Source organism: Theobroma cacao, chromosome 3 (assembly GCF_000208745.1).
Source record: "Theobroma cacao cultivar B97-61/B2 chromosome 3, Criollo_cocoa_genome_V2, whole genome shotgun sequence".
Lineage (NCBI taxonomy): Eukaryota > Viridiplantae > Streptophyta > Magnoliopsida > Malvales > Malvaceae > Theobroma > Theobroma cacao.
The window spans coordinates 3727093-3740968 of NC_030852.1; the positions used below are offsets into that span (position 1 = coordinate 3727093).

General features: G+C 32.6%; 2 protein-coding genes across 2 annotated transcripts; one reads left to right on the forward strand and one right to left on the reverse strand.

The window, feature by feature from the left end:
* Window positions 729–10658, reverse strand: LOC18604245 (cyclin-dependent kinase D-3). The gene is made up of 7 exons (XM_007036613.2): window positions 10197–10658; window positions 9326–9624; window positions 9135–9243; window positions 8237–8362; window positions 6083–6318; window positions 5703–6008; window positions 729–1344 (listed from the first exon to the last, which is right to left on the reverse strand). The coding sequence occupies exons 1-7, from the start codon at window positions 10299–10301 to the stop codon at window positions 1287–1289; spliced, it is 1239 nt and encodes a 412-aa protein (XP_007036675.1). The 5' UTR covers window positions 10302–10658; the 3' UTR covers window positions 729–1286.
* Window positions 12498–13642, forward strand: LOC18604246 (glutathione transferase GST 23). The gene is made up of 2 exons (XM_007036615.2): window positions 12498–12953; window positions 13051–13642. The coding sequence occupies exons 1-2, from the start codon at window positions 12645–12647 to the stop codon at window positions 13414–13416; spliced, it is 675 nt and encodes a 224-aa protein (XP_007036677.2). The 5' UTR covers window positions 12498–12644; the 3' UTR covers window positions 13417–13642.

A 13876-nucleotide genomic window follows, 5' to 3' on the forward strand; every position in this document is an offset into this window, starting at 1 on the left:
ATTGCTTTTAAAATTCTATTAAATTAGTTAAACTGTAATCATATCATATTCCCTCTCTTACTATACTTTAAACTCCTGTATATATTGCTCTTTACTAAGCCCTGATTCAATGAGAAATTCTCGACTCTTTCTCAGTCTGTCTGCGCTTTTCATTTTTATTCTTTCATATTCACTATTTGTCAAATCATTAAAATTAGTTTGATATCTACTAATCATTTCAATAACAAAACAAGTGTTTAGTCAAGTGCACATCATGGTGTACATTAGGGAACAATTAAATTGGCATAAGCAACTTTATTGGTTCGCTTCTTCTTTTCTTCTATTTTAGGACATTGATCAACATTAAGAATTTGACCCCTTCCCACTGAAGTGTCTGTAAGTTTTGTATCTTGTAATTGGAAGCGTTCTAAGTTTCTACAAATATGTCTTTTAAGACCTACTTAACAGTGTCTATCATAGACCTATTTATATTAATTAGAGTACCCAATGGCCATATCTCTTTAACTGCAAAGCTTATTTCAGATGAATGGCCGTCTAGTTTTGACTGTCAGCCTAATAATTGACTCTGAACATTCTCAGGCCTCCTGCAACTTGATGCCTCTGATAAACCAGGAGCACTGGGCTGAGGCTTTTGAAACCGAAATAAACCCCCAGCCACATGCCCATGTCCACGTTATCTAATCAACTACCATATGACAAAATAACAGTTGATATTGTTCACTCATCTCAAAATTAAAGTAACACAAGATATATTAAAATCTGCACTCTTCACCCAGAGCAAAAGTACACTATATAACAAATAGTAGAAATTAAATTTCATTTTGCATCAACCAGAACCATCATCAAGCTGTTCTCAAGCAACAAATATTCCTTTTCTTCTTTTCTTTCTTCTCTTTGTTGGATAAAGGTTTTTCCCACTTGTCTTGTTATAGGGAGAACAAACTTGTATTCAAAATTTTTCCTCTGAAAAAAATTTTAATACAGATTTCATCTAATGGTTAATAGGAGCCACTTTTCTCTCTTTCCTTTACAGTTATTTTGAGAGCCGAAGAGAATCCTCTGAAAAATAATCATCTTCAGCTTCAATGGTAACTGCTTCCTTGCGATATCAAGGCAGGAGGACGCCTACCAATAAAAACCCCAATTGCTGATAAAGAAAATGGAAAAGAAGACTGCCCAGAGTGATTAACAAAATCTTCGAGGAGCCTAAATACAGCTCATAAATATTGCCGCAGCCAAAACACATCACCACAAAAGATGCTTGGATACGAATATGTAGGTTTTTCTTATTCATTGTGTTGGAATTCAAGATCAAGTTTCCTCTTCAAGTGAGATCTATCAGCACTGCATAAGAACAGTTAAAAAATCAACTCGATATTTTCTTTTTCTTGTTTTCAAGTGCAACAAGACTTATTTATAACAAACCTCATATATTCTAACATATGTAACTTCACAAGTGGATGCTAAAAACTTTCTTCCCACTCCCCCATCTTTTTACCTTTCCCACCCTAACGAAGAAGAAGAAAAAGGAACCAGGAAGACACTAAATTTCATCTTGGACACGCTTTATAAAGAATCCAATCTAGATATAGCATGTCAAGTGGCAATGACTAAAACCATCACAACTTTAAAATTCAACAATCATCTAAAATGAGAAGATGCTGATCACAAGCACACCCATATCAGACGGTCAAACCAAAGAAATAGTATCTTCGATTAGATCTTTTAAGGTAATATATTTTCATTTCAAAGCTTTATTATCTTATACATTTGGAATGATCATTTGGAATATTTAGCTTGAATTTCTGCAATGTCGCAAATGATCATAACTCGTACCTAATAATCTAATATGATAATGCCTCCTTGTAGAACAGAATTCAAAATAAATTTCCAAAATGAACAGAAGGGAAAGAGAAATGGCGAACATTCAATGTTTGGTTAATTCTAATAAGAGCTTAAAAGGAATGATATAGGGAATTAGAGAAAGTTTAACAAAGAAGTCATAAAATTTAAACACAACCAAATTCTGTCAAATAAATATTTCAATTGATTTACTATATTAAATATGACATCGAAAGACTTTAAATAAACTCCCCACCCTTGAGCACTGTCTTCTTCCATACCTACCTCTACCCCAAATCAGAAAAATGATAATTCCAACGATAAAAGTCACGGCTTGTCCAACTCTAAGTGGGGACATGTACAATAAATAATCTAGTGAGCATAATTATGCACCAAAAAAATATGCCAAAAAGAACAAATTTCTTATATAATGGTAACACAAGAATAAAAATAGGTGCAATACCAATACAAATACAAAGACAAAGACCCCATAAAGATGACAAGTGAACAGGTAAATGACAAAGTAGAGGTCCCAACTAAATCCAGTAATGCACATCCAAGCAATCCAACACCCCTGCTAATCCACACCCCTAAAGATCATACTCCTTGTACTAGATTGTCTAGATCGAGACTTGAAACGGCAGATACACCAAAGCACAATTCTAAATTTTCTTGATTGTACACAACATGAACCCAAGTCAGGAAAATTTAATGATGTGTACATAAAAATTAACTACAATAATTTTAGGGAAAAAAACAGAAAGAAAAATCTATCACATGCAACTGTGCAACATTGATTTGCAAACTTATTAATTATTTATATTTGGACCCTAGGACTCAATTAACCTTTAGATATTTTGAATATGGGCAAGATTTACCAGAAACACCAGATTAACTGTACGTTTTAAGTTGATATTGACAAGGACTAATGCCGTTTACTTGAGCCTCATTACCTTGTGTTTATTCTAGTAGTAAATGAGAGAGTTAATTCAACAATGATACAGGATCAGTCAAATACAATATAGAATATGGGGAATCTTCAAAACTTACAATACAGCAAGAAAGGGATTTGCTAATTAATTATTCCATTTTCCTTAATACCTTCCCTTGGACAATATCTTACAATCAGAAATTTCAAAAAGATTGTTGTAAAAACAAAAGTAGAAACTTTTCTAAAACCTACTCGAATGCCATTTAAGAATCTTGCTCTTATTTCTTAACTATATATAAAAAGTTATATGTTAAGATTCAACAAGTCCATATAACATATTTAGAAGTGTCTGAGAAGTACTAGATATGCCTTCAAAGGTTCTACATTCATTCATAAAAATTTCGATCATGAATGTATCAATGCAGTGTGACTATCTTATCCGATACGAAGGCATTTGTTACAACCAGCTTATTGTAATATCTAGCAAATTGAAGTACAAGAAGACTATTCTTGGCACCTTTTGCAAGCATTGTTTGATGAAAACAAAGTCATTGTAAAGTATACTCTCATATAATTGGGACTAGCATGAAAGATTAAGTAAGATGCATCATTTTATTATTTATATAGATATCATAGTAATAGTGGGTAGTTATAATCTCCCCATTTATCATCATAATCATTACAAAAAGAGGACAATAACAAATATGTCCATTTCAGAATATTCTCATGTATAAAATTATAACCGTTTAGGCATAACCAAATAATAGCAAATATGTAAATAAACAAATCAAATTTGAAACTCAAAAGTTAAAATTAGCAAGCCCTCCATCATGGTGACAGCTCCCTTCCATTGAATTTTACATCCAATAATTTTCAGTACATGTTTGGAAGAATGCCACTTGGTCTTTTAATTTTAAATGGTATAAGATTGCACTACAGTTTTGAAACTGTCAACTAGTGCACTATTAATGTGAACTGTCATTACATCCGCAAAGATGAGCACCACTGGTTCTTTTTTTTTTTTAAGACAAAATTAGTATTAATATTACATCCTTGATGGTGCAAAAAGTAACAGATCACTACTTGCCTTTCGATAATGGAAAATGTATAATTATGTTTGACATAGACAAATGAAAATTTTAATTAATCTTCTTATATGAAAGTAAATATGCTCTTCATAGATGCTGCAAATATTCTTTAACAAAAGTTTTATTGGATAGATTAAATGGTTAGAATTTAGTGTTGCACCATTTCAAAGCAATTGAACTCCAAACTTGAAAAAGAAAACAAAAGCCTCTTAATCTAACCCTAAGAAACCCCATTAATCCAACATCTTGAGTACCATAAAAACCCAAATTTTACAATAACCCTCATTTGGAATTATAGAAAATGCTTTGTCTGCATAAAAGAGCATGGCACAAAATGCTTGAATCAAAATAACAACTCCAATCAGAAATTTTTCAGAGAAAACCAAAGAGTTTTTTCCAAAGATTAAGAGGATTGTTGCCAATAAATTTAAAAATAAGCCAAGATGATTGTTACAAGTAAGATTCAATTTTAAGAAGAGTGGAAAAGAATCTTCAAGTCCAAACCCATTGCATCATACTAAAAGCCCCTAAATTTCACCAAAATCAACACAACGAACTTGAAAAAGAACACAATGATATAGTAGAAGCTGCTGTTGGTAGGGTTGACGAATGTAGATCAATGATACACTAAGCAAGGAAAATATAAGTGATTTTATGAAGGAGACAGGGAGAGAAAGAATTGAGCTGTATATAAGAAGGTGCAGAGGTAGAAGTATAATTAACAAGCCAGATGAACTGTTGAAGTAACTTTCAATGGGTTAAAAGATAAATGTTCAAGCAGAAGCAGCAGTTAACAAATTCGCTACGAAATATACCAGTCAACAGACATATAGTCTTTTTAAGGAATTTCTACTGTTCAAAGGAAAAAGACCACGTGGCATTCATCCAAACAGGTATTGAAAATTACTGGATACAAAATTCAATGGAGGGGAGCCAAACCCCTGGCAAATGACCCATAGAGTTTAATGCATCATGTTCTTCTAAGCCTGTTGCCTACTAAACCAAAAAAATAAAAAAGAGTACAAACCATTTGTTTAAGACTGTTAATCCATCCTCAAAAGGCCTACTTTATTCCCTCCACAAGATCCAAAACTAAGAGGGGTTTTCTCCACCTTTACTGTACACCTTACCTAGCTCACAATATTTCACATGAAGCCACCACAACTCAAGGAGACGCTGAGCATTGCATAAGCAAGGGATAAAAGCAGTCATAAGAGAAACTTAAAAGAAGATTATGAACCAATTTGGCTCTACCCTTAAACAAAAACACCTATTTCAAAGAAAAATTCTCTTATGAAGGTTACGAATGGTCAAATTCTTCTCAAGATGCTTCCCACAAAAAGATGGCTACCTTGATTGGGCTTTTGTCTTCTAAACAACTTGCAGGAAAACTTTCAAACCCTTGCATTGAGCTTTCCTTCTTTAATTCCTTCTAGAAAGATTTTACCCCAATAAAAAGGTGACAGCTTCGAGAAAAATTTCACTACAAAGTTGAGCCTACCTTGGAAAGTACTTCTCTTTAGAAATTTACATAATTGAGAGCTTGAAGTTTTCTCCAACTTGTTCACTTGTTTAAGAAGAAGGTTTGGACTATTGATCGAGAGGATAGCCCTAGATGATGACTTAACCCCTTAGAGGCTTGATCCATGCTCAACCTATTTCGACAGGCCAACACCAAGCTCATCCTAAAACTATCCATTATAGTATTGATACAAGGTTTAAAAATCCATTCTCAAGTTGTACCACTACATGTTGCAGATTTGAATCACTTCAAATGCTTTTGAGGAAATTATAAAGAATGAAAAACCATTATGGAATGACCAAAAGAGGTATTGCCTTACCTATTAATTGTAGGTCTACTCAGAGGTTTTGAGCCAAAGATTGAAAAATCTATTGACATTGGCACCTGTTCATTCTTTCCTGCAATGTCACCAACTGCCTGTCTCTCACCAACACGGTCATCAACCTTCTCAGCTTGGTCAGAATTACCTTCAAACCTATCACGATCCGGCATTACTCTCCTTGACTTTCGTGGGGGAGAAAGAACAGTGGGACCCTCCTGGGGATTATAATCTGACACTCGCGATTTAGGATTAGGCCTAGGGAGCTTAGGCGGATCTGTAGGTGGAGGTGCAGATGAAAAATACCTGAAAAACAATACAAACATGAGAGAAAAGGACCAAACAATCTCTATAGATTTCTAATTGAAAGGTTCAATCACCTGTGCTCTAACGCTTGCTGCACGGAAATCCTCACTTTTGGGTCATAAGTGAACATTTTTGATAAAAGATCTAGAGCATCATCACTGGCCATTGGAAACAACGAACGCAAAGGAGGTGCAGGAACATATTGGTATTCTACATAATCAGGAAGGTAGACCATATCTGGCCATTGAGAAGACGTTGGTGTCCCAAAAGCTGCAAAGATCTTTCCTAATTGATCAATGTCACTGGTGCCCTGTCAAATGTTAAATGTTGAACCAATGAAAATAAGAAAATATACCAGGAATGACACTTCATATTGAGGACACATAGGTACATAATTTAAAGGGCAAAGCTAAAAAGGACAAACCACGTATGAGCTTGTCAAAATGACTACCTAACTAACATTTTCACATATAGGATGATAATAAAGTTCATATAATGGCAAATATTTGTCAGCAATCTCAATGACCTACAAATTGAATATTGCTCATAATCCAGTGCAACAAAAAGTTATAGTCTACCACTTTAACATTTCAAAGGGGGAAAGGGCATCTCTAAGATAAGCTTAGCATAAATCAATCAGAAAACAATAAAAGGTACCAGAACTATGCAAACAAGAAGATTACTTATGGACATTCAAGAGTTCAACTTAGAAAAAGCTTTCACTGCTTATTCTAGCAGTAAGCAGCTCAAAGCATTCTTAGAGTTCTATTTAGAAAAATCTTTCAAAGTTTACTCATAATTGTAACATTCTGATGTAGAACGACTATGCTAAAACTCAAAACACTCAAGAAATAATGAGAATTCTGAAGGAAATTGTCAAATGTCTCAAGAATTCAAATCTTAATTATCTGATATCACAATATCTTATTCACATCTGTAAGATATTTTGATGTAGAACAAGTATTCTAAAACTCAATACTCAAGAAATAATCTGAATTCTCAACAAAATTGTCAAATATCTCAATAATTCAAATCTTAAATATCTGAAATCTCAACATCTCACTAATTTATAAATCAAACCTCCCTGAAACTAAAATAGCATACGTATTTATAACTAAACTCAAAACCCTAATAAAATGAAAAATACCAAATATAACTCTAAAACCCTAATACTTTTAAAAGAAGTAAAATACTAATTAGTATAAAATAATCTAAAATAGCCAAAAATAATTGTAAAGACTACAATCAAATCAATAAAGTATCAAATGAAGTCCATGATAACTTTATCCCTCAACTAGCATATTTCCATCATCCATCACATTCAATTTCTTAGAAAAAGAAAATTTTTTCCATAACAATATTCATGTTAACTTCACATAAACGGTCGTAAAGAACTACAATCATCATATTCGGAGATAAAGTTACGATCGAGTTACGGCACAAGAAACAGTGAGAAATGTGCAACATAGTGAATGAGGCATCTCACAAGCTAGGTCAGAGATGTCATATTGTTGCACCCCATGTAGGACCAAGGATTATGCTTTGTAAAACTAAAACCAAATGCTTATCATAAATAGCCAAGCTACCAACAATCAGCATTAAAATGGCATCAATTAATCATCTATAAGCTTTGATTTGGTAAACCAAACATGCAAAATCCAGTCTGAACATGAATTTCATCACAATGATTTACTTTTTCTTTAAAAATTTGTAACATATCATTGGCAGCCCAAAAATAGACTGCATTATCTTTTATCTGCTGGAGACATGCAGTTCAATACAGCATTGTTCAGGGGTTAATATGAACCTATTCTCATGTGATTCTTTTCCAATAATACCATGAATAAGCATGACAAAGTGAACAAGTGAACATTCTCAACCAAAAAGAGAACAAAGTCACCTACAGTTGAATAAAAACCCAATAAGAAAACAAACACTTACAGGTGACTATGTTATAGCATTTTTAGTAAGAAATCACTATGGTTAAAACTTAATGATGGTGAGGATAGTTTAAACAAAGCAATATTATGAAAGCAGAAAGCTGAAAATGAGATCCAATCATCACAACATTATTTTAGATACATAAAAAAAAAAAAAGCTACATAGAATACAGCAGGAATATAAAAACTGCAAAATGTAACTTGAAGAACCAAAAGACAATTATGCAAGTATCAAAACAAGATAAATCTAACTCTGAAGAACTCTTAACTACGACAAGCTAGGTTCACCTGCAGAAATGGTCGTCGTAGGAGAAGTTCAGCAAATATACAGGCAGCTGCCCAAACATCCACACCAGAACCATATTGCTTGGTACCAAAAAGTAACTCAGGAGCTCTGTACCATCGAGCAAACACCTATACAATTCCATGGACTTATCAAGTAAGCTGAATCCAATATGATGGATAAACTTACAGCTTTCAATTAAATTGAGAAAAGCAACACAGAAAACAACAATCCAGAACCAACTGCATAACAATACAATTTTTCAAAGAAAGGTCCAATAGATGTGCAAATATTCAAGAAAACAGGTCCCTAAATCAAAAAATAATTCCAAGGAGCATAAAGAAAGCAATATATAGATTGGAAAACAAATTATTTGATGTCATAGTGTCTCTCCATGAAATCTACTATATTTTGCGTGTTTGCTTTAATATACTACAGTAACAACATCAATGACTAAAACAAAAAATACAATGAAATGATGGATATAAATATTACCATGGCATTATCAATAGGTTATAAGGCAGAATATCAATGGATATTTACTTGGAAACAGAATGAATATTTAGTGTACAAGACCAAGTGGCAGCTTAACTAATCAAGCCAAATTGTTGAAAACTAGAAGTTAACGTAAACAACAACAAATATAAACCCCGTTCTAAAATTTTCCCACAAAAACATAATGATTCCAAAAAGGGAATTTTGGCTGTGCGGATCAACTCAGTACACTTACAGGTTAGCAAGTTAGCACCGACACTTGGTAATCTTATTCCTACCAAAAAATACTACTTCAAGATATAACAGAAATCCTATAAAATTATGGAGGATGAAAGGAAGATTTTACTCAAAGCACAAATTAGTCAGTGTACTGATACAACTAAAACTCCACTTGGCAGCAAACCTTACCTGGTGAGTAAACTTACGATCTGGGCTCCCAAATATGCGTGCTAAACCAAAGTCTGCAAGTTTAAGTTGTCCATTGGGTCCTATTAGCAAATTATTTGGCTTCATATCCCTGTAAAGCACGTTAACAAGTCAGGAAATTTAGGAAGCAGCAACCACAGAAAAACCAGACTAAGAGCAGACAGAAACAAGACCTATGTAAAACCCATTTCTTGTGGCAAAAAGCAAGCCCTTTCAACGTCATCTGAATGTACGATTTGATGTCAGCCGGTGAGAGGAATATATTACGATCTCGAATAACAGCTTCAAGGTCAGTCTCCATGAATTCAAACACAAGATGCAAGTTACCCTTGTGTGGGAATGCATCTATTAACTCAATTATATTTGGATCTTTGAGCTCCTTAAGAAGTTTAATTTCTCTGAGTGCTGTAAAATTGATCCCTTCCTTTTGCTTCCCAAGCCGAATTTTCTTAATTGCAACTGTCTGCCCTGTCTATAATGGACCAAACAAGCAAACAATTAATACCACAACAGTTGAATAAACAATTCAGCCAACCAAAAATTTAGAAACTTTTATTTTCTTTTGTGATCAGTCATGAAAATCACAGAGAAACTGCTGATAAGTTCATATAACTTGAGATGCCTTTTGGCCAAAAAAAAAAGGATCTATTAACATTTTTTAATTGTTGCAACAGAAAGAAATATTTTTGAATGATTAAAACTTAAAATTGTAACTTCCTCGGAGAACAAAATGAAATGATTTAACTTTTATACATTACAAATATGGTAGAATTACAATGTTTTAGCAAAACCCACATCCAAAGAGAGTCTAGAATTTTGTTTAATTACTTGACTTAGTTAGTTAAGTCACTAAGCTTCATCCAAAAACAGTTTGATAATAAAGAAGTTAAATTTTTTGATGCTTACAGCTTACCAAAGAAAGAAAAAGGAAACAGATAATTTTGCATACTTTCTTTCTGCTATGAATGACCTAATTATTCTCTTTCTGCCTTCAATTTTCAAAAGCTTTTATTTTTAAAAGGAAAGAAAGAGAGCTAGGGTTACCTTAGTATCAATGGCTTTGTAGACGACACCATAAGTACCTTCACCAAGAACCTCGCGCTTCAAATACCTATCGGCCACTTTCTTCGACGGATCCATTTCTGTCATTCTTTCTTTTTATTATTGTGTTTATCTACTTAAAAAATGCTTTTGTGTATCAGGATTTTCGCAGCCCATAACCTTTTATTCTTCTCCAATTTCCCATTTCTGACCCCTTGCTACCAATTTTCAACCCCAAAAAATAGAAAAGTGAGAAAATTTTTCCGAGAGAGAAAATAGAAATGATCGGAAACGAAAATTACTAGGAAAAATTTTACTTCAAAAATTTAAGAAAAGAGAAAAAATTTGATTCAAAATACTTTTACAGAAAAAAAAAAAAGAAATTAATCTGGGTGAAGGCACTGCAACGGTGAAGAACGCTATGGCGAGAGCGGAGCAAGGAGTGTTAAAGGGATAAAATTATTCGGGAATTATTCTGAATTGGAGACGGTTTACAGAAGGAAAACGCTAAAACACTGTTTGGGCCTTCTGGCCTGAAGCTTCTTTGGGCTTTAGGTCCTTCGTAATCCGAATGGATTGAAGATGGGCCCTATTATGTTAAACCCACATATCTATTAAATAAAGAAACTCTTCCGTTTATAAATTTAAAACTCATTGATTTGTTATTAATGTGAGATTCGTTATACTTTATTATATTTTTATTTTTTTTAAATATAATTATGAAAAAACCCAAAAAATAATGGAGAATTTGCACATAGTTTTATTTCAATTATTTTAATCAAAAAAAATTTCTAAGTATTCTACCACAACAATCAAATATTAACATGAAATAAAGATGAGATAAAAAAAAAAAAGCAAACCACCAATGCATCTTATAGCCGTTAGTTATGCGATAACTCCGTTTAGAGATGTCAACGGATAACGAAATCTTTATTTTTTAGATACTTTAACCTAAATCCTATAATTTGATAAGGTACTCGAATCTTGTAAATATCTGATTATTTTTTTTGAATTACTATTTAAACTTGTATTCGATTATTTTGTATATTACTCATTGAATATGTAATTAAAATGAATTTTAAACAATTATATATATATTACTAACTAAAATTAAATTAATAAATTAAGATTAGTTCATAAGTAAATAAATTAAAGTTTACAATCATATTTAGAATAATTAATGACTCTTAATAAGTCTTACATTAATTATAAAGAATTTATAAATAAAAAAATAATAATATATAAAATTAAAATTAAATATTAAATATTAAAAAATATTATTTATAATCAAATTCGGATAACAATATTACTATCCGAACCTAATTATAAAAAATCCTAATTTTAATTAATTGAAACAAATAATATATAAGATATTTAATTACTAAATATCCATTATCATCCATAAATTCCTGTTGTGTTCAGTTCTATCTTAATTCCGTAATACGTTTGTGCTTTCCAATTTTTTAACATTTCTCCTTCCTTGTCAGTTTCCCATTGTCTTTCAATTTCTTTTAAGGCCCTTTTGTCCTCCCAAAGTAATTGTTGTTTGATGATATTATTCGACCTAATAGTAATAATTAGAACACTATTTTTCTGGGTCAAAATAGGCAGCAGCAAGTCACATTCAGTAGTGACCTCAGGTGTTTTACTTCCTTCGAATTGGATTCTAAACTTTTATTATTTAATAAGTCAAAATACAATATATAAAAATAATATTTGATACATTGATTATGTATAATTTTTATATGTTATTAAGTTATTAAATCTTGACACTTCATTATAAAGTAAAAAAATATTTGATGCGTTGAAAGAAATAAAATATTGATATTAAAATTTGATGTCGTTTTGAGATTTTATAAATTTTTTATTTCTTCAAAATAACATAAGTGTCAAGATTTAGTGATCCGATCGAGTATAAAAACTATATACGGTTAATGCATCAAGTATTAATCCAAAGAATATCTACCTTTTACTTTATTAATAAGGTGTTAAAATTTGATCACTTAACTGTGTATAAAAACTATATATTGTAGGTACATTAAATATTAATCAATTAAATTATCATAAACCCAACAACTTTTAGGCTCTTTAAGAAAACAAGCCAACCTGGTTGGTTCTATGAATGTTCATTTCATTTCAAGAAGCCAAAACAAACAACAAAACAAGAAAAGGTCAAAGGAAATTTAATTCATAAAACTTATTTTTCGCCCATGACATTGATTTTTTTCTGCCTCCAATCCCATTGATTGTACGAGTCAAAATTGAACATCTTAACTTTTTAATTCATGTGAATGTTCAAATTGGATTAGATCCAGTAATCCCTCTCTATAAATACAAAGCAAATAAGTTTCATTCTAGTCAATACAGACTTGGGTTTAGATTCTTCATTACATCAAAAAGAGAGAAATCCTGAATTTAGTGTGAGGTTCTACAAGTATTAATTGTTTTGACATGGCTGAATTGAAACTCATAGCCTCTTCACTTAGCGTTTTCTGCGCAAGGATTGAATGGGCTCTGAAGCTTAAAGGTGTGGGATATGAATACCTTGAAGAAGATTTAAGAAACAAGAGTCCTCTTCTTCTTACCCACAACCCTGTCCATAAGAAAGTCCCTGTTCTCCTTCAAAATGGTAAACCGATTGCCGAGTCTCTCATCATTCTTGAATACATTGAGGAGACATGGAAGGACAGTCCCTTGCTTCCTGAAGATCCATATGAGAAAGCCATGGCTCGCTTTTGGGCAAAATTTGCCGATGAAAAGGTACTTCATCAAGACCATTTGCCATTTAATTTCATTCTAGTTTTAAGTGGTGTTGTAGTTGTTTAATTCTTTGTTTTGATTTCTTAATGAAATGCAGTGCTTGCATGGTGCGTTTGATGCTTGCCGTGCTGAAGGAGATGAAAAAGAAAAAGCCATAGAATCTGCAGCAAAGTCTTTTGCATTTCTTGAGAAGCAGCTTGAAGGGAAGAAATATTTTGGAGGGGAACAGATAGGGTATCTGGATCTAGCCCTTGGTTGGATACCTCATTGGCTCAATGTTATGGAAGAAGTTGGATGCATGAAGTTGGTTGACACCCAGAGGACGCCACTGCTTCATCAATGGGGGCAAGAATTCATGGAAATTCCGCTGATCAAAGAATGCCTTCCACCTAGAGATAAACTGCTTGACCGCTTTACTGCTAGCATCAATTACCTGCGTTCCTTGGCAGCAAGCCAGCAATGAGCTCTTGTTTACATTCATGCTTTACTCCATTGCCAAGAACTAAATAATTGGAGATGTTTTGGTTTACTATTTGTTTCAGTTGTGTTCCAAACTATGTTTTTCAGTATGTCACCTATAGCTGACAGATATGTAGTGAAACCAACTACCCAACTTTTGTTGTCAAGCTTAAAGGTGTAGAATATTCAATTCACATCAAAGAGTTGCTGGTTTTAGTTTCTGAGTTCAATCATTTACTAACCACTTCAGGGCAGATCAACCATTGTCATTTTGGTATTTTTGAGACTAGGTAACAGAGGAATGCAACAAAAAAAAAAAAGCAGATGCAATATAGACAAGGTTTCTGCAAAAGGAAAAAGATAAAGAAAAAAAAGCATATGCAACAGAAGCTCATTCTCTGAGATCAATCTCAGTGGCATGGTTATCTGATGGTAATATATTAAAGGGAGATAGTAATTGAAGA